This window comes from Zosterops lateralis (genome assembly GCF_965231275.1).
Source record: "Zosterops lateralis genome assembly, chromosome: 17".
Taxonomy (NCBI): Eukaryota; Metazoa; Chordata; class Aves; order Passeriformes; family Zosteropidae; genus Zosterops; species Zosterops lateralis.
The window spans coordinates 1,830,093-1,850,975 of record NC_139777.1 but is presented as its reverse complement, the minus strand read 5'-3'; the positions used below and the strand labels follow the sequence as shown (position 1 = coordinate 1,850,975).

Sequence of the window (20,883 nt, the reverse complement as noted above, 5' to 3'; positions counted from 1 at the left end):
CGAGGACGGCTTGAGACGAGCTACCCGCGGGCCAGGTTATCCCCGAGCAGCGGCCGGTTCATCGCCACCGCCCTGCGGGAAGCGGGTCCTGACACAAAAGTCCCACAGGCGGGACCCCTGACTTGGCACCGGCTCAGCCGCCCGACGCAGGGACGGCACACCCACTCCGAGGCAAAAGGAGCCGTCTTGACAGTAGAGGAAAAAAGAAAAGAGAGAGAGAAAGAAGAGAGAGAGAGAGAGAAAGAAAAGAGAGAGAGGGAGAGAAAGAGAGAGAGAAAGAAAGAAGAGAGAGACAGAGAGAGAAAGAGAGAAAGAAAGAAAAGACAGACAGAAAAGACAGAGACAAAAGACAGGAAGGAAGGAAGAAGGAAGGGAAGGAGGGAGGGAGAGAGAGAGAGACAGACAGACAGACAGAGATGAAAGAATAAAAAACAAAAAAAGAAAAAGCTTCTGCCGAAACCCGGGATCGAACCAAGGACCTTTAGATCTTCAGTCTAACGCTCTCCCAACTGAGCTATTTCGGCGGGCGAGAGCGCCCTCACTGGCCGTGGATACGACCCCGCCCCGCGCCCCCCTGTGCGCCGTCCCACACAGGTTCTGCTCTGGGGCGTCCAGGGATTCCCACTTCCCGCAGCCATTCCCACTCCCAGGACCCCAGAGAACCCGCAGGTACCAACAGCAGCGGGAGGTTCCACACGTTCTCCTGCCCGGGCACAAAAAGCGGCTCTGCCGGGTTTGTCCCGCCCCTCCAGCCGGGGGTTCCACGGCAGCGTCACAGACAAACCCTGCGCGGGGCCGCCCACAAAAAATGGCACCCGGCGACAAAACATACACAACCTCCCCGTCGGGGAATCGAACCCCGGTCTCCCGCGTGACAGGCGGGGATACTCACCACTATACTAACGAGGACGGATGCGCTTTCATTTCGTTCATCTTGGTCTATGAGGTTACGGTCCCGCCCAGGTGGAGCTGCCACCATCCCGCTCCGATCCCGCGGGCGCTGCTGCCGCCGCTGGGCCCAGCGCGGGGCGCAGGGAACACGAAATGACCGCGGTGTCACACTGGTGTCACCGCCGGGCCCAGCATGCGGTTCTTCCTATGGTTTTATAAGCTTGCGCAAGCAGCTTCTTCACAAGGGGATGTAGCTCAGTGGTAGAGCGCATGCTTTGCATGTATGAGGCCCCGGGTTCAATCCCCGGCATCTCCACTTTTTGCCCTCACCCAACCAAACCGAACTTTTTTGCTTTTTCCTGCCCCATTTTCGAGAGGAGCCGAAATTCCCCAGTTCACTCAATAACTGCCTGTTGTTTCTTCCCTCTGCTCAGCCGAGTTTGCAGACATGTGTTGTGATTCCTGCTAAGAGCCCCCAGCACCCTCCTGCCTGGAGCCATCTCAAATCCAGTGGTGCTGCAGCGTTTGACTGACAATACACAGTGCAAGGGGCTGCTCTTTCCTTCTGCCTTCAAATCTAAAGGTGCTGTTCCTGCACTTTAGATATTTTTAATGTTTATTCACGTCCTGGCCTCACCCCTGAAGGGAGGGAGTGGAAGCCCTGAGGTGTAGGAGTGGTGGTAGCAGTGGGAATTATGGACACACAGGACTCAGGGGAAGGTGAGCTCAAGCCTTTTCCCTTCACTAATTAAACCATTCCCATCTCAACCCACGAGTTTCCTCATTTTTGTGCTTCCTGTCCTGAGCTGCTGCCCAGGTTCTGTCTGCAGCTGGATGTGCTGACACCCATTAGGATGTGCCTGCACAGCTCTGATGTTCTGCTCACTGCAGCATCCCCACACAACAAACATTTCTCTCATCCAGACTAAGAATTTTACATATTTATTACAGTTCATGTGACTAATATAGTCCAAAGAGAAACTTCAGGTAAATAAAAAATAAAATCTGTAAAATACAATGGATAAAATTATCCATTATCATTAATATTATGAAATATTAATCCATATCAATATTATTGTCATTAACATTATGAAATACCAGCCAAACAGCTGGCAGGACTTGTGGGAAAACAGAACAACACCTGATTTGCTTCCAAACAGGTATTGCTCCAGCTGGTGAGTCCATCTGCTTCAGGATTCCAAGGAAACCCTTGGAAAGCTCTAAAAACATCTTGGAGAAAAGGAGTCCATCAACACCCAGAGTCACACAGGGCTGCTGGTGGCCACTTCAGGGCCAGCTCCTGGTGCATGGCCTCGGGGAGCCACTGGCGATAGGCTGAGAGCAGATCTGCAAGGGAACAGAAACAGTTACAGAGTTCTGTGAGCAGATCTGCAAGGGAACAGGAGCAGAGTTTACAGTTACACAGTTTGCCTGGAAAAATCATCTCCCGTGGGATCACCCACAGCATCCCACTGCAGGGATGGTGCTGGAGTTTGGGTAATTCCATGCACAGGGATTTCTGTGAGCCACCACTGCAGCGCTTTGCTGCTGCTTCTGTGAAGGAATTCTGAGCATCTACCACCCAATATTTAGGAAAATCCATTTCACCAGGAAAAAAATTTCAACATATCCATAGACAGTAGCACCACAGTCTAATACATTTTAACTGTGGTTACAACTACAGAAAAAAAAATCTTAGAATACAAGTAAATGTTGCTTTCTGAAGTGCTCTCTGTAGTTTTTCACAAGAATCAAACACAGGGCATTATTGCTTCTGGTAAGAAAATAGGAAATATTTGGAACTTAAGAAGTGAAATAGTCCGTTTTTGAAATTATAATTCAAGAGTGCTCGAGGTACTGCACTGATATGACTGATAATTAGGTGAGCAGAACACTTACATTTAGGGTTTTTCCTCCATGCAGCCAGCAAAGCATCACGATTATCACAATTTTCCTCAACTAGAGCCTGCAGGAGGGCCTCTGTCCTGGGCTGCAGCCTGGATCAATGAAATGGTGCAATAAAACAATGTTCATCAGCACAATTTAAACACAGCTAGAGCATTCAGCATTTAGGAACTCTGCATCTTTTGAAAAGGCTAAATACAGATGTACAAACACAACCTCTGCACACAGGAATGTGCCACTGGCTGAGGAAAATTCACTACAAGGAGTTTCTTCCCCCACACCACAACTTCTTGTGGTTAAAAGCAGCAGCAGGTTGTTCTTGTCTCTCCCCTGCAGCTGCAGAGCTCAAGGTAAAGCAAATAGGAGCCCCCAGGGGCCAGGCTGAGCTCTGAACTGACTAAAACAGGAAAACACTTGGTCACTGTAGGATCCTCAGATAACATCTGTCACCTTTAACAATCCTCCCAACCCCCTGGGCTTATCAACTCCAGGAAAAGTCAGAGCAGATCCTGGGAAAGCTCATTTTGGTAAATGAGAATGAGGGGAGAGAAAGGGAATGACAACCTACAGCCTTTTGGAGGGCCACAGGCCTATAAATGCCATTAAAAAAAAAAAAAAAAAAAAACACAAAACAAAACAAAACAAAAAAAAAACAACACCCAAAAAACAACCACCCAAAAGCTGTTGGAAAGATGTTTTTTAAAAGAAATAAAGGCAGAGTGAGGGGCCAAATTCCAAAGCAGAGCAGGGAGGGCAGAAGTGCTCACCTGTCAATCCTCACAGGGGTGAGGAGCAGAGCTCACAGTGGCCACAGTGGCCAGGAGTGGCCAGCAGAGCCCAGCAGCAGCCAGGAGTGACCAGCAGTGGCCAGCAGGCCGCATGTCCTGCACTGCCCTCACCACCACCAGCTCTCCTGGGACACCACTTTTCTGGGTGAGAAAACTCAAAATTCATTTTCCCTGCCCTGAAGCTACAGCCAAGATCACAGTCTCCACAATCCCTTCTCAGCACGGAATTTCTTATATTTAGAAAGGAAGTGAAAAGTGTCTGGTGGAGACAACGACCTGAGGTTTTTTTTTAACAACTTACTTGGACCATGTCTTCAGCATTATGAGGGGGCTGGACAGGAGGCACTTGCTGTATGAACTCAGCTCTGTAATGACCTGCAAGATTTGTTACAACAATTATCTCATGAATAAGGTAAATTAATTGTTACATGATAACAATCATCTATGAACTTGTGCTACTACAGATTTCCATGTCATATTCTCCATCACCATCTTCCTCCTCTCCTCTCCTGTCCATAAGTTTTGTCCTGACTTGTTGGACAATTCTTCTGTCTCAGGGTGGACAAAAACACGGGATATTTATCTTTCTTTACCTTGCACAAACAGGACTTAAATTTGGGGGTGTCTTTTCACTGAAACACTGATATTTTTCATGCTTTTTTTTGTGTTTTAAAGATACCTTCCCCACCTCATCAACCACAACAAACTCTTCCATCCACCACCAAGTGATGACACAAAAAAATGAAGCCATAAAGGCTCATCTCCTCCAAAAATTGGGCTGAAAATTTATTGATAACATCAGGGAAATGATGCAGCTGGAACACAACTCACCTTTCCTTCCAGCAGGAACCTGGCAAAGTGTTTGTAGCGCTCGATTCCCTCGGGGTAATCAACCTCCACAGCAGGGAGCTGCCAGCCCACACGGTCTGGAATAAAAGAGCAGCCAAGTCTCCTCCCTGATCCCCAGGAGGGAACATTTCCAGGGAGGTGGCACAACTCTGCTGCCAAGAGAAGAGGGGAGGGCACTGCCAGCCCCACCCAGCCCTCCACAAAGTGCCCATTTCAATGGGAAATGCCAATATTTCAATGCTACAAACCCCGTGGAGGTGCTCAAACCATCGCTGAGCTCTTTGGACAAACCAAGCAGAGCTTGACCTTGTTAAAGCAGCTCCTGGACAGCCCTGAGTGACACTTACAGAAGACACTGGGCCTGTGACAGAGAACTCGGCCTGTGCCAGGGCAGTAGGAGGGAGGAGGGTTTTCCAGAGGCTTCCCAAAGTGGCAGTAGGGTGGCAGCAGGGCAGGGATCCACTCAGGCTCCACTGCAGACACACCTGAGGAGAGAAAACACAACTAAATGCAGCTTTGCAGCCTCACAGGTACAGGGCACGGTCAGGATCTCATCTCCACAGATTTATTTGTCTCTCATTTTTAAAGTCGAACTTTTTTATGTTGTAAAAAATCTGTTCAGAGATCAGCTGTGGCTGGCAGGGCTGGGGCAAAGCAGAAGCTGAGCTTTGCTCCAGCCAATTCTGCCAGATGAATTTTTAAAAAGGCCAATTTATCTCCTGATGCAGACCTAGGAAGCCTTAAAGATCCAAATCGAGGAGTCACAGGCACTCAGTAAGGAGAGCACTCAGCCAGCACAGGGGGAAAACACTCTGCCAAGGCATTTCTGAGCTCCTCACCAGGGCTGCAGCACAAGCTGCCCCACTGCACTCACCTTTCATGTACATCTTTGTGGTCTCAACGATTTCTTGATACACCACAAACTCTGGGAGCTCTTTGAAGAGGACTGAGCTGGGGTGGATGAACACTGGGTCCTCCAGGAGTGCAGTCTGGCAGGAGGCAACAAAGATTGAAGCAGAGCTAAGAGCAGTTACTGACAATTCAATTCCTTCATTGCATCTCATTTCAGCCTCTCTCAGATGTGCATTTGTAAGCTTTAAGTGATGGAGGTTTTTAATAACCCCATCATTTTCTGCTTCACCTTCCCTGGAGACACCAAGCACTTTACAAGATGAACTAATGGTACTTCTTAGCTCTTTTATAACATTTCCTACGTGAGCAGAGGGAAATGGCAACACTGCAAACTTAAATCCCACAGAGAAGAGTTGCAGGAAGCCAGCACAGGCATCCTCAGTGCTGCACCCAGCCAAAAAAACCTGGGCTTTGCACAGGAGCATCTTCCTGCCACGCAGGGGAGCAGGAACTGAGCCCAGCCAAGCTGCTCACCTTGTAGGCATTTTTCCACTTGTCATCCAGCAGCTCCTCTGCCTGAATCCTTCGGGCAAGGTGATCCCCCAGCCCTGCCAGCACGATCTGCCTCAAGTAGGTCACTTGAGCTTCTGTTGGGGGTTTCATCTTTGGGTCAACGTAGAGCCCGGCATCGGCACACACCGAGTTCACTGCGGGGAAAACGAGGGGAGAGGAGACTCAACAGGAGAAAAATCAGCTCAGGGATGTGCCATCACCAAAAGAGGACACACAGAGCAATTCCTCCCCAGCCTCACCCACCTGCTGTGGTCAGCTGGCCCCTGAGGCGCCGGATTTCCAGCATGGCTTTGTACCTGAGCCCGTTCTCCTCGCAGAAGCTGCGGGTGCACCCGGCGTATTCACAGGCCCCCACTGCTCCTGGGAGTGCACAGAGAGGAGAGAGCAGTTCTCCTGGTTAAACCCAGGCAATGTGTGCATTTCAGTCTCCTCTGGGTGCTGGGGAAGTGGAGGCTGCCCAGAGAACAGCCTGGAAAACACCTCTGAGCTCAGTCCTACAGCACAGGGGAGACTCTGCTGTGCCAGGCTGGGGGTGACAGGAGGAGAACAGGATGGCACAGGGAAATCTGTACCTAACATCACCATGAGGTCCCCCAGCTTCTGCATTGGTCCCTGCCCAGCCCAGACCTTCTGCATCTGTAAAAACCTGGCTCTCTTCCCCTTCAGCTGGGCTGCCTCCTCCTCACTCACTGCTGGCCTGGAAGAAGCACCGAACAGCCCCTGTGAGTGCTGGGCTTTACAGGGAGAGGGGCAGAGTGTGACAGGGACACAGCTGTGACAGGGACACTCACCTGTCAAACTCCTCAAAGAGCTCCCTGACAGTCATGGCAGACACGATGGTGATGGTGTAGGGCAGGCAGTCGTGCTGCCTGCTCAGGGCCAACATCTTGGCATAGCGAGGGGCCACGGGGAAAGTGGCCATCACCCTGCCCAGGGGACTGATGGGGCAGCTCAGCTTTGCTGCCAGCTGCTCCTTCAGCCTGGGAGAGGGAAAAGAGAGCTCATGTCATGAAGGAAACTTTGAATTAGAACGAGTTCGTGCTCCTGGTTCTGGCGGCCCAATTGATTTGAGGTGTTTTCTCAGGTTTTGTTATAGCTGGGGGGAAGATTTCCTCTTCCCAACACAGCCCTGCATGGGGCTCTCTCCCAGCACAATTTCACTGCCCAAACACACCCAGGGCCAGTGAAACAAACAGAGACTGAGCTGATGGCATTCTCTGTGCCCAAGGATGTGAGGGCTGAGGAGGCAGGAGCAGAGCAGAGCCCACAGCAGGCTCAGCAGGGCAGGACATCAGTGGGGGAACACAGGAATTACCTCCCTGTTGTGGGGGGCTCCTTTAAGGCACCCAGGGCTATCAGCAGCTCCTCAGCTGCTGCCAGGGCTTCCGTGGGAGGTGGTGTTGGGAAGGGGAAGTTGATGACCTAAAAAGAAAGAGAAAAACCCACTCAGTCCATCACTGACATGGCCCCCACTGGGAAACGGTCTGAGCAGAGCAAGGAGCTCTGGGAGGGAGGGAGGGAAATCCTCCCCTCTGGTTCCCTGTACCAAATAAAAACATTTAGGATGTTTGGCAGGAGAGAAAGGAAAGGACACATAATGGCAGGAAATGCTTGGGACAAAAACATGAGGAAACAGGAATGCCAGAATCACCCTGGGCTGGCACTGACTGCAGGCACCGCCCAGGGCTGGCTGCTTTAAGGTCTAAATTTAAGTGTTGTGCTTTCTGGAAGTGCTGCAGTATCTCCAGAACACAGACCCTGTTTAGAAAGGGGGTTTTTTTTAACCTCTAAGAATATAAGAAAGCATTTACTCCTTGAACAAACATGTCTGTTAAGGCCTAGTGGAATTCAGAGCAGCTTCTACAATGTGCAGGACCAAAATGGACTCTCAGAGACTTAATTTCTACAAGGCACAGCTTCAAGCAATGACAATAAAATACATTTCTGTTGGTTTCTGGCTCCTAAAGGCAACCACTTTAATGGGTGCTGTAGTACAAAGCCCTTTCCAACTCACCTTTTCTATATTTAATGCCTTCATCTGCAGAATCAGGTCTTCTACTGGTCTCTTTGTTATTTCTGGAGCAGAAAATTTCTCAAAATCCATGAAAACTGCTGAAGAGTATAACCTAGTGGACCAGAAGCACTATTTAGACCCTTAAAAGAAACTTTAACTCAAAAGATACACAGGAAAAATTAGCAAAGGATTTAAAAGAAAAAGAAAAAGGCTGTTACTCTTGCCCTTAGAGGGGCAACACGTTGTGACGTGGGAGAGGACTTTCACAGAGGACAGCAGGCAGCAGTTTGGGGAAACATGGAAGGCTCTTTTTTATCTGACTCCAAAAGCTTATATACATTTTGTACAGAGGGCCAAGATTGGCCCAAAGAGGTTACAACCTCCTGACTCCATATGACCATTAGTCAAGTTCTCTCTCAGAGAACAAGAAAGATAAATTCTAAGAATACAATATTGTTTACATGAAGCAGCGTGAGAAGCTGCTGCAAAGACTCAAACACTTGAAAGCAAGAAATGCAGGGGTGACAAAAAGGCAGCTGTGGATAGTATTTACATTAAAATCATATAATTAAATCATATCATTATTTACAGGTTGGGGCATTTGCCTTATTGCTCTTTTCCCCCTACTCTTACCCTGTTTCTACCCCTTAGTTCTCTTCTACTCTCTCTCCTCTATCTCTCTTTTGGGGCTTTGCTTCAGTCGAGGATGGTGACTGAAGGCAAAGCCCTTTTTACCCACGACCCTTGTAATAAAGCCACTTGTTTCTAGAATATCTCAGCTCTGCAGAGTTCCCTCTCCCTGCCCTCCAGGGATGTTCCTCCAGGCAGAGCAGGGCTGACCTGTAGCAGTGTCCGGGCTCGGTGCGGCCGGCCCGCCCTGCCCGCTGGTCAGCCGAGGCCTGGGAGATCCAGGTGACCCTGAAGGATGAGACCCCCGTGATCCTGTCGTAGAAACGTCTCTTCACCTTCCCACAGTCCACCACGTATTTGATGCCAGGGATGGTCAGGGATGTCTCGGCCACGTTGGTGGCCACCACGCACAGCCTGGTGCCGGCAGGAGGAGACCTGAACACCTGCGGGGACAGGGGAGGTGAGAGGTGGTGGGGACAGGGAGGGGGCAGGAAAGAAAAGAAGGGGTAAGGAAAGAAAGGAAGAAATGGGCAGAAAAAGAAAGGAAGAAAGGGGCAAGGGAAAAGAAAAGGAAGAAAGGGGCAGGGAAAGAAAGGAAGGAAGGAAGAAAGAGGCAAGGGAAAAGAAAAGGAAGAAAGGAGCAAGGGGAAAAGGGGGCAGGCAGTCATCTTGGTTGGGCTCCAAAGGGATGGCAGCACATATGGCACTGCAAGGGGAACCCAAAAGTCAGAGCAGAGACCCAACTCTGTGTCTCCAGCTGTTTGTCCAGCTCGGTTAAGGCTCAGAAATGACCACAGGGGCTCCAGGTGGAGCCCACACCAGCTCTGAGCTGTGTTCAGACACTGAACTGCCCACTGGGCAATTCAAGCTGACAGCCAGTCCAAGGTGGGAATTTTGGCTCACTTGTGGTTTCAGACAATGATCACACAGATCTTTTAAGATCTTCTGCTCATTGTGACAATAAATCCGTTACCTTTGCCTGTTTCTCTGGTGCCAGCAGGGAATAGAGCGGGAGCACAAACAGGGGCAGGGACGAGTCGGATTTCTCATCTGTGGGGAAACAAACCAACACTGATCAGTCCAACTTCCAGGCTCAGTCCCAACAACATCTCCACCAACACCACCTCATTAAAACCAGCAAAGTAACTGGTACAAATTGGTGCCAGTAATTGGTACTGGAGCTGGAAAACCTGAACAGCTTTCCCATGACATGGGGCTGCTCTGGCGCCACAGCTCAGCACAGGACAAACAACTCATGTCACAGGTGATTCTCTCTTTCACGTGAGCCAAACCTTCTCCTGAGTCCCCATCTCCTAAATCCAGGTCAAGATCAGAGCCTGCAGCATCATCATCACTGTCAATGTCTCTGTCTTCATCTCCTTCATCCACTGGTACCACAGAGTAACTGTTCAGATCAATTTTGGGGAGTGCCTGAGAAAGAAAAGATGAAAACAACACGTTAAGAGGGGGACACAAGCAGCACTTTGAAAGCAAAGCCGAGCACTGACTCCAAAGATGTGTTGCCCTAAAGGTGACAGAGGGATCAGTGTATCCCCTAAACAAAGTGCATCAGCACGAGCCAAACACCCTCCTTGGTAACAGAGGCACCAAATTTTGGGTAACAAATGGTGAGATGAGGAGCAGCCTTGGTGCCAGCAAGTCTGGAGCTCTTTCCATTCAAGTTTTAGTGGTCAGTACTCAATCTGAACCAATCTCCCGCCCATAACATGCAGCAGTGTGAGCAGCACTGCTGGAACTCCTGGGGGGACAGGAATTCAGGCAAGTCTGGAGGAGCTGGTGAGAGGCACAACTCCACAGGAGTGCTGTTTGCAGGGAGGCACCTCTCGTCTCTTGGAGGAATTCTTTACCCATCACACATTACCAGAACTTTCCTCCTCTTCCTCGACTTCTTAAATTTCCTGATTTCTTCCACTGAGTCTTCTTTGTCATCCTCTCCTCCTACAAAACCAGCCAGTGGAAAAACTGTTAGCTGAGCATGTTTTGCCTCGTGGAAAAGGTGCTGGGAGGAGTCTGGTCCCACTCCCACCTTTCTGAGGATGCACAGGGTGGAAGAAGGAAATTGTCACACTGAAGGCAAAAGGGGAACTGAAAGGGACCTTTTCCCAAACTCCAACCAGCACAAAATTTAACATAATTTATGACAGTTATCCACAATGAGCCCTTTCCCCAAACCTTGTTTTTTGTGGTTTTGAAATAAAAGTTCACATTTTTATATGCAAAGCAAGCTCACTTCTCAGCAGGATAAATTTGTAGTTTTAAGTTTTCATATCATTACCTGCACTGTTGTTTTTTTGGTATGGAAATGCTTTCCTTAATCTTCTACAGAGAGAGTGAACTTCTGCCTGGCCTGTCAAAAACACCAAAATCCCACCTGCAAGAGAAAAAATGAAGGGAAGGGAAGGGAAGGGAAGGGAAGGGAAGGGAAGGGAAGGGAAGGGAAGGGAAGGGAAGGGAAGGGAAGGGAAGGGAAGGGAAGGGAAGGGAAGGGAAGGGAAGGGAAGGGAAGGGAAGGGAAGGGAAGGGAAGGGAAGGGAAGGGAAGGGAAGGGAAGGGAAGGGAAGGGAAGGGAAGGGAAGGGAAGGGAAGGGAAGGGAAGGGAAGGGAAGGGAAGGGAAGGGAAGGGAAGGGAAGGGAAGGGAAGGGAAGGGAAGGGAAGGGAAGGGAAGGGAAGGGAAGGGAAGGGAAGGGAAGGGAAGGGAAGGGAAGGGAAGGGAAGGGAAGGGAAGGGAAGGGAAGGGAAAAAACCACAAAAACTTCAGACATGTTCAGTATGAGGAATTTAGAGGCTCTCAGCAGTGAAGTTCTCTCACCTGCAGGCAGCATCCGGTGGATTTTACACACCTTCCTGAAGCACTCCCCACTGTAATCATCCAGGGGGGTTTTCTTGTTAAAATGAACAGTTACAGGGAATTGCCTTGCATCTACCTGGAGAGGAAATACCAGTTAAGGGTTGGTTTGCTGCCATAACTCCACACAATCATCACAGTGTTCATGGGACAACCAGAAAAGCTCAAACTGTATTTCTGTTCATCTGTTGGGTTTGGTACCTACAAAATACCAAGCACACAGAAATTACTGGTGTTGTCTGAACACCATAAAACTATGCTAAAAACCAAAGTTTTTCTCCCTTTCACAGCATCAACTCAGACTGAGGCTTTCTAGTTCCCCTGAATCAAACTTAAAGAGTTTCTCAAGATAATCAGATTCTGCCAGGGTGGTTTTCTGATAAAAGTGGAAAGGAAAAGACCAAGCCCCAGAAGAAACAATAGCCTGAACAAAATGCCTGTTTTGAAATCAGCATCTGAAAGATTTCAGCACCAGCTGGAACTATTAAAGTGCTGCCTGTTTTGTAACTGGTTTTATAAAGGCTCCCAGGTTTTAAAGGCTTTATTTAAGGTTTATACAGGTTTGATTTCAGCTCCCAGGGAGGGGAACAGTACCTGAATGACAGGAGGTTTAACAGAGAACAGCCTGGTGTTGTCAGTGAAATCCTCCACTCGCAGAGTCGCCGACATGATGATCAGCTTCAGGGGCAGCCCCTTCTGCAGGGACACAAATCTGTCACCCCCTGCCCCAAACATCTCCCAAACAGCTCAGCCTCAGCCAGTGCAACAATAAACACCTTCATTTCCCCCAGGCTGCTGCTGTTCAATCATCTACACGTGTCCTGTGGCACTGCAAGTCTCAAATGAACTGGATTTTGCCTGAAAAGTCATCTCTTGGTACTGAGATGTACTATCTCCCCCTTGGTGTGGGCTCTGTGCTTCAGAAAGACAAATATGTTAAACTGAGGGTTATTTCTGCCAGATTTCCATGGAATTCCACATCACAGGTGTGAGGTTTTTATTTTCTTTACTTCTTTGTGTTAGAGCCGGGATTAATATACAGGAATCACAATTTTGTGTTGGGACTCAGAGTTTATTAATCCTTATCTATGTCACAGCCTCAAGAGCTGTGAGCTCTGACTAGAAAGAGAGAGAATGGAGGTAAAGTGGATGCCTCTAACTCTTTCCAAGGTGATTTAAGTGCTAATCACCCAATAACGAGGTGACACCTACATTATTTATATTTCTGACCCAATAATGACCACCCAAAGCCCACAATGTGGACCTTTTTCACTCAACTACAGAAAATCAGCCAAACCCACGAAGAAGAAGGAAGAAGAAGGTGAAGAAGAAGGACTTGGACAACACCCCAAATCCTCCATCTTGCCCCATATATATTACTATATACTAAAATCTTAAATGTCAGTTTTTCACCCTGTGAGATCACACAATGCCATTCAAACCACACACCCACAACCCCAGTGCCATCACTCAATTTTGGAAGCCTGTTCCACACCCTCAGGTCAAAGGTGGTGCTTGCTTGAGGGTCAGCACCTTTTAGCACAGAAAGGCTGAAATTTTCAGCCTCCAGGGTTCCAACAACAGGGAATCCCCCCTACAGAGCCTCTCCCTGGCCAGGGCAGTGCCCTGCCCCTCTCACCTTGTGCCGCAGGGGCACGATGCGCGACAAGAGGCCGATCAGGATATCTGTGAACATGCTCCTCTCGTGGGCTTCATCAATGATGATCACCTTGTACTTTGAAAGGAGGAAGTCCTGAGGAGAGAGATGGATTTCAGCACAGGAGGCCTCAGCCAAGGATGTGTAAGCCAGGACAGCCCACAGCTACACAAGCACTGAGCCCCATCCACAGCTGGATTTCTCACATAGTTTAATGCACTCACCATAAACAAAGCAGCCTGCTTCCCAAGTCTCATCATTATCATAATCATTATCATAATCATTATCATAATCATTATCATAATCATTATCATAATCATAATATTATAATAGAACATAATTTTATATTAATATTATATTATTATATCATACTATACCATACTATTATACTATACTAAAATATCATATATTGTATCATATCACATTATATCATATTATATATATCACATCACATATATTACATTATATTACAGATATTATTATATATATTATGTATATTATATGTATTATGTCATATTATGTCATGTAATATATATCATATTATACATATTATATGCTACTTATTATATAATATATATTCTACATTAAATATTATATTATGTTATGTTATATTATATTACATTATAGCAATTAATAATAGCAACATAAAATAACATTTAGGGACTTAAGTTAGGAATATCAAGGGCAAAGGTGAAACAAATCTCTGGTGCTGAAAGGGATTCTGATTTGAAAAACTTGCAATAAATTCCTGCTGCTCTCTCTTCCCAAGCTATACAAAACATTTCCTTTTTTCTAACACTGAGGACAGCAACTCACCTTCTGAATCTCTTTGAGCAGCACACCATCCGTCATGAACTTGATCTTTGTTTCATCTGTAACGTTCCCTTCGTATCGGATTTGATAGGAAACCTCCCTGTGGGGAAATACCAGGGCAGACGTGGGAAAAAACACGGGGAGAATGAGGAAATCCATGTCAGTCACTGTGGGAAAGGGATTTGTAGGGAATTCCCAAAGCCTGGCAGAGCTCACACAGTCTGTACCTGTGTGCAAACTCTGAGATAAGAAATGCTGACTGAGAAAAGCCATGGGACAGGACAGGCACTGCTGAGAGAGAAACGGAACTGGAAACAAGTTTCTAATGAGGACTTTGCAAATAGACCAGAAATTTTGGAGAAATAAAACTATGAAAGATGTATTGTAGCAAGACCCACATGGGGTATTTTTAGATGATTGGTTTAGGGGCATTAACAGTGTGGCAAAAACTGGTAGGGCAAAAATCACTTATTGTAATTAGGAAATATTTTGGCTTCTGATTGTGACAGTGTGAATTGTAACATCTGTACAGTCTCATCCTTCTAATGAGACTGAAAATGAAATAAAAGTCTTTAAATCCCTCTCAGGAGCCCCATCTCTGGGTCAGAAAAAGGGTTTTTCTGACAATTCACATAGAGCATCTCAGTGCCACCTTCCAGCAAGGTCTCAAGGTGTTTTTCAAGCTCACCTGTGTGACAGGTTCATCTCCTTGGCCACTCTCTGGGACATGGACACAGCAGCCACACGCCGAGGCTCCGTGATCCCGATGGTGCTGTTGGAACTAACAGGGACAGGAAAAGAAAAGGATGAGTTGTTTCAGCTAAACAGAGGAGCAGCCCAAAAATGTGACAACAGGATTTCTCACTAATGGTTCTGGATTAAGTGGCATCAGTCTCACAGCCTCACTTTTAGATACAGCTGGAATAAAAACACAGACAGGAGCTTTGGGATTCCCTTCTGTTATATATCTGTACTGATCTGAAGATCCACGGATTACAGCAAAGTTTCTCCCAAAATGCTGTCAATGCAACTCCATTTGCTGCACACAAACCCCAATTCCTACCTGGCATATCCAGCCTCATACAGGAACTGAGGCACCTGTGTGGTTTTGCCACTCCCCGTCTCCCCACATATGATCACAATGGGATTCTCATTAATGGCCTCCATGACCACTTGCTCTTCTGCAAGGATTGGGAGCTTTAATCTTGCTTCCTAAACAGTGCAAAACACAGATTTTAGTTGTGTTGTTTCCTCACTCCTTTTTTGTTTTCCTTGGATTGAAAACTGTTACCTTCCTCAGAGCATAAAACCCACAGAAAGGAATTCTGCAAGCCTGTGACTAAACCAGTTAATAGCACATGAATATGCCTGAGAGCCAGAGCCATCAGAGCAGCTTCCCAGAAAGCAGAGGGCAAGCCCTGCACTTTAATTTGTTAAACTTCAGAGTCCCTTGAGTTTCTTAATACAGCACTTCAAGAGAAAACTCATTTCACAACTGTCTCGTCTGCTTAGACTCATGAAAAGCTTTCCTTCTTCCTAAACAATGCCCCACCTACAACAAATGGGGCAAAACCATCCAGCAAAATATATAAAACAATGCGAAGCTGAAAGGGACTTCAGAAGATTTTCCAGCAAAGGACAATAAAGGGCTGTTAATAGATTTTGGATATAAAACTAAAGATAAATGCTTCTACCCTAAAACAAACTGAGTTTTGGTGTGGCTGGACCGGATTTAGAGCTCAGACCTGGAGCTGCACCAGCTGCCAGAACCCTGAGTGCACCCAGCTGCTGGAACACACCTTCCCCTCCATCCCCTTTGGTCAGCAGAGTGCAGAGCCTCACCTGGATCTCAGGAGTCCTGTCCACAGGGATGAACACTGCAGGCTGGCAGGGTGCCCTGCTGGGGGCTGCCTGGGGGACTGGGACACTGGGAGCAGCTGGAGGCTGCTCAGTCTCTGCCTTCCCCACTCCCTCCTCTGCCTTCTCTGCAGCATTCACAGCACTGCCTGAGGGCTTCTCAGGGTCTTGTTCCTGCTCTTCCTCCTCCTCAGAGCTGCTGGGATCCTCCTCAGGCTCTGATTCTGAACCTGAGCTGTGCCTTCTCTTGTTTGCACCACTGATGCTCCTGATCTTTTCAGGGACATCAGCCCTGGGCTCCTGTGTCACCCTGGGAACAAAACATCCACATGTCAGTTGTGTTTTGGACCTCAAACCAGACATGACTTCCCCAAAAACCAGGATCTCCACTCCTGGAGGTTTTCAGAATTCTGCCAAGTAAAGCCTTGGCTGACTCAATTGATGGATTTGTATCTAAGCATTTTTTATCCTGGAGTTTATTCATTTCTTCTGAAGGCATCTTTGTAGTTTAATCTCTAAATGCAGCTCCTGATAAATCCATCTCTTGATAAATTTACCAACTCTGGTCAACATCAGTAGATGTCTTCCAGTACAAGAAAACAAGTAAATGTTTATCCACCAAATTTGTAGTTTAGCATAATTGCCAAAAGCCTGCAGACTGTGTCATCCACCTCATCCTGTATGAAAGACCAAGTTCTTTTAACTAAATCCTCTCATACAAGAAAATAACTATCACATTATCATATAAAAACAGCAAATTATTCAACCCCATCCATTCTGAACAACCTGTTTGCACCAAGAAAAAAAAAAAAAATCAAGGGATAGCTCAGAATGTTACTGTTCAAATAAAGTGATCAATTGCAAGGGTTCCACCCCAAAATCCCTTTACCTTTTAGCCTGATAGATGCGCTCCCCAACCCCCAGTTTGGAAGTTGTGTACAGGAGTTTCATTTCTGCCTCAGAAACCTGCACCTCGTTCAGCTTGCTCAGCAACTCAGCTCTCTGTTTGGGGGGAAAATAACCAAAATCAGTGCTTGTTTCATCAATCATTTCATTTCCAGATTGGCACTAAGAGCATTCCAAGGTGTGCTCTGGAAAATCCAGATGTAAAATCTTCCTGCTGCTCCAGGGTCAGCCCTGCCTGGTGAAGATTTCAGCCCTGTAATGAAGCAAAAATAGAAATGGGGACTTGACATCACTGCTAGGAGCAGCTCAGCTGCACCCTAAAAACAGCAGCAAAGGAAATAGATTTGAACTAAAGCACTGGAAGCAATGGGACCATCCCCTCAAATCCCTCAGGTGGGACATGGCACTGGCAGGTCAGGCAGCCAGTTTTAAACCAACTCCAAAACCAGAGTTCCTTTGTTCAGACTCTAACAGGGCCAGGAATTTTGCCTGGAAAGGCTTTACCAAGACAGAAAAACTCTTATTTCCATACTGAAAACACACAATAAGCATTTCAGAAGCACTGACAGGTCAGTGTTAGGGGTGCAGAGCTTTGCAGGCCACAGCTGCTCACACCTCCTGCTCACAGAGTGCTTTAAAATGCAATAACTCACTGACTGCCAGGGATGTACTCCACAACACCTGCACACTTGGTCAGAACAGGAACCTGGAGCCAGAAACCACCTGTGTTCCTGCAGCACTGAGGGCAGGGAATGCCTTCCCCCTCTGGAGCTGCACCCATGGGTGGTGTAGCTTTGCCACAATGCCCAGAAAAGGGGTGGCTGCTGCTGTTGTAACATCACCCTCAGCACCTGCACAGCCCTGAGAGTTCACACCCCTCACCAGTTCCTCCCCATCACCCATCTTTTCTCCACACACCAAGCCCAAACCATCATTTTAATAGAAAAGCACAAAGCTGCTGCTGCTGTTGCCACAAACAGCAAACACACCTGTTTTTTCTTTTCCTTCTGCTCCAAAACTTTCTGCAGGTTTTTCTTCTGTTTCTTGCTCAGGGGTTTCTTCTGCTGTTGCACAACGCACGAGGCTTTTTTCTTCTTTGCCTTTTTTGCTGGCAGCACTAGGGCATTGCTCTCATCAATTCCCTTCAGCGTTGCTCCATCTGAGGGCAAGGCTTTGATTATTCCCTCGTGCCAGGTGGATTATTTTCAGCACATTGCTCAGCCTTATCCAGCACCAGGCCAGATTTAGCTGTTTCTAACAAACACAACCCTCATGCCCAGCCAAAAAAAACCAAAAAAACCCAAAAAAAACCAAAAAACAAAACAAACAAACAACAAAAAAAAAACAACAAAAAAACCCAATAAAAATCCTGCAACATCAGCAAGGGCAAAGACCTCGAAACTGGGGGATTCAATAACCCTGAGCTTTCTATAGCCCTGAGGGAGATTTTCCATGATTTATGTAACAACATTATGCAATTTTTGCCTATTTACTCAATTCCCCAGGGTCAGGGCACAGTGTGGCCTGGGGTGACTCTCCAGCCTCCTGCTTTGAACAGGAACCAGTGCATTTTAATACTAAAAAACTGCATTACTAAATTCTGAATAATAAAAAAAAAAAATAAAGGAATGGAATAGCCTTAAAAAAACTCCCTAAATTTTAATACTAAAAAACTGCATTACTAAATTCTGAATAATTAAAATAATAGAATAATGGAATAGCCTTAAAAAAAAGTAACATTTGAGAAAGGGAATGTTTAGTTAAGAAATATGTTAATAGTTGTTTTAATAGATAATGAGTGTTGTGATTGGGAAGGGACCCAAGTCCTGAACTGGCTGCTCACTGCTGTAACAGAGCTGTTAATGCAGATGACAGAACCAGGGGTTAAATTCGGCTCTTAAAATACTCTGAGCTCATCAACTCCAACCTGTGCTGAGCGTCACATCCAGGGACGGCCCCTCCACCGCCTCCCTGGGGAGTTTTAAATGGAATAACAACAAAAAATGTAATAAAAGCATAGCAAAGACAGGACGGCAACCGCGGTCTCAGCAGCTCCGCCGCCCCTTTTAGCCCGAATTATCAATAAGGAGGGCCCGGCCGCACCTCCCAGCTCCAGCGGCAGCTCCAGCGGCTCGGCGGCGGGCGGCGGGGCGGGGCCCTGCGGCAGCCGCGCCTTCCAGTTGTGCCGGCGGCGCGCTCGGCCCATGGCGGCGGTGGCGGGGACAGGGACGGTGACAATGACGGGGACACGACAGGACCCGGCCCGGTGCGGACACACGTGCGGGCCGCGCTGCCGCCACTTCCGGGCAGGCGGCTCTCGCGAGAAAAGGGCGGGAAAAGGGGCGGGGCAGGGCGGGAAAGGGGCGGGGCAAGGGCGGGGCAAAGCAAGGGCGGGAAAAGGGGCGGGAAAAGGCAAGGGCGGGAAAAGGGGCGGGGCGGCCCCGGGACCGGGACCCCCGATCCCACCCCATTCCTTCCCTTCACATCCTGTCCCGTCTCGTCCTGTCCCATTCCACTCCTCCCATCCCACCCCATTCCCTCCCTTCCCTTCATATCCCACCCCGTCCCGTCCTGTCCCATCCCATCCCATCCCATCCCATCCCATCCCATCCCATCCCATCCCATCCCATCCCATCCCATCCCATCCCACTCCTTCCCTTCCCTTCCCTTCCCTTCCCTTCCCTTCCCTTCCCTTCCCTTCCCTTCCCTTCCCTTCCCTTCCCTTCCCTTCCCTTCCCTTCCCTTCCCTTCCCTTCCCTTCCCTTCCCTTCCCTTCCCTTCCCTTCCCTTCCCTTCCCTTCCCTTCCCTTCCCTTCCCTTCCCTTCCCTTCCCTTCCCTTCCCTTCCCTTCCCTTCCCTTCCCTTCCCTTCCCTTCCCTCCCCTCCCCTCCCCTCCCCTCCCCTCCCCTCCCCTCCCCTCCCCTCCCCTCCCCTTCCCTCCCCTCCCCTCCTCTCCCATCCCATCCCATCCCACCTCTGGCAGCCTCACCAGGCACTCGCAGCTCAGTGCAAAGTCTCAGTAAACATTTATTCGAAGCTTTGCCACAATACCTTTTTTTTTTTTAAGTTGATTTCGTGAAACTGGTCTACAAATACTGAACTACGGAGTACATGGTTTGGATGGTCCGATAAAGGAATAAATAAAGGCATGTAAAGCTCTGTAAAAATTAAGTCTGGTAACAGTTGTAACTACTTAACAGTACTACCAGTAGGATCTCGTATGTGTCTAGGGATCAGAAGTGAACACACAGCATCTCTTCAGACCAAATCATTTTTCACATAAACAATTGTACAAACTTAAACACTGTAATCATGAAACCTGATGTACAAAACAGGATGTGAAATCACTACCATCAGTGCCAACAACAAGTGCTACCACAGCAAATATAACTTCTGAATAAAAGGAAAAAGATCATTTTTTTTACATGTGCTGTCATCACAGGTCGATGGAATTATCCAAAAAGTTTAAAATACATGCGGATACGATAAAACCTTTTATTCCCCAACCCAGACAAAGAGAACTCATGGTCACTGAACGCCATTAGCTGCCAAATACAGATCAGTATGTGAGGCAAACCACACTTATAACACTTCTACGCCACCGAAGAGCTAAGGTTGATACTGGTCTATTTTCCACACCGACGATGCGACGAGCCTTGAGAAGCAAATCACGAAGTGAAGGACGCGCTAGAAGTACAGCACTGAGCTACACCAGGGTTGTACACTGCACTCTGACACCCAAAATCCACTGGGGAAGAGCCACGTTCCACAGGACACGTCGGTTTTATCTACAGGCGTGTGCGTCCGCAGGAGCCGCCCAAGGAAAACACTGCAGCAGTTCCAGAGGCTGCTCCCAAAGCAGGTGGGGAAAAAACCTGGGAATCCCGGGGAATTCCTGATCCTGGGCAGCCACAGCTGCTCCTCAGAGCTTGTGCCAGCCACTCACACAGTGATGGTTTCTCCAGAGGAGGTCCAGGAGTGGGATCTGTCCTGTGGGAGCAGCCTGATGCTGTCCCCGTGTCACCTGTGCCCCAGCAGGTCGTGGCTGTGCCAGAGCTGTTCCCCTGCTCCGTGAAGTCACAGCAAAAAACAGGAGCTACCAGGGCTGTCAGTGCCACCCCAGCCTGGGACAGGTGTCACCTGGTGAGGATATCCAGTGCCACCCCAGCCTGGGACAGGTGTCACCTCCTGGGGCTGTGCAGTGCCACCCCAGCCTGGGACAGGTGTCACCTCCTGGGGATATCCAGTGCCACCCCAGCTTGGGGTGAATGTCACCTCCTG

At 48.1% G+C, this 20,883-nt stretch overlaps 1 protein-coding gene across 1 annotated transcript; it reads right to left on the bottom strand.

Moving 5' to 3' along the window:
• Positions 1–1,853: 1,853 nt before the first annotated feature.
• DHX37 (DEAH-box helicase 37) lies at positions 1,854–18,808 on the bottom strand (the record flags this gene model as incomplete). Its single annotated transcript, XM_083874179.1, has 27 exons — positions 1,854–2,238; positions 2,791–2,888; positions 3,886–3,959; positions 4,416–4,510; positions 4,781–4,918; positions 5,308–5,422; positions 5,820–5,992; positions 6,102–6,218; positions 6,431–6,555; positions 6,650–6,838; positions 7,174–7,280; positions 7,873–7,984; positions 8,713–8,945; positions 9,476–9,552; positions 9,795–9,933; positions 10,385–10,461; positions 10,799–10,894; positions 11,334–11,448; positions 11,964–12,065; positions 13,009–13,122; positions 13,843–13,939; positions 14,528–14,620; positions 14,903–15,051; positions 15,682–16,006; positions 16,586–16,698; positions 17,592–17,791; positions 18,706–18,808. 27 exons carry the CDS (start codon positions 18,806–18,808, stop codon positions 2,141–2,143), a joined length of 3,474 nt encoding a protein of 1,157 aa, XP_083730305.1. The 3' UTR covers positions 1,854–2,140.
• Positions 18,809–20,883: the final 2,075 nt, after the last annotated feature.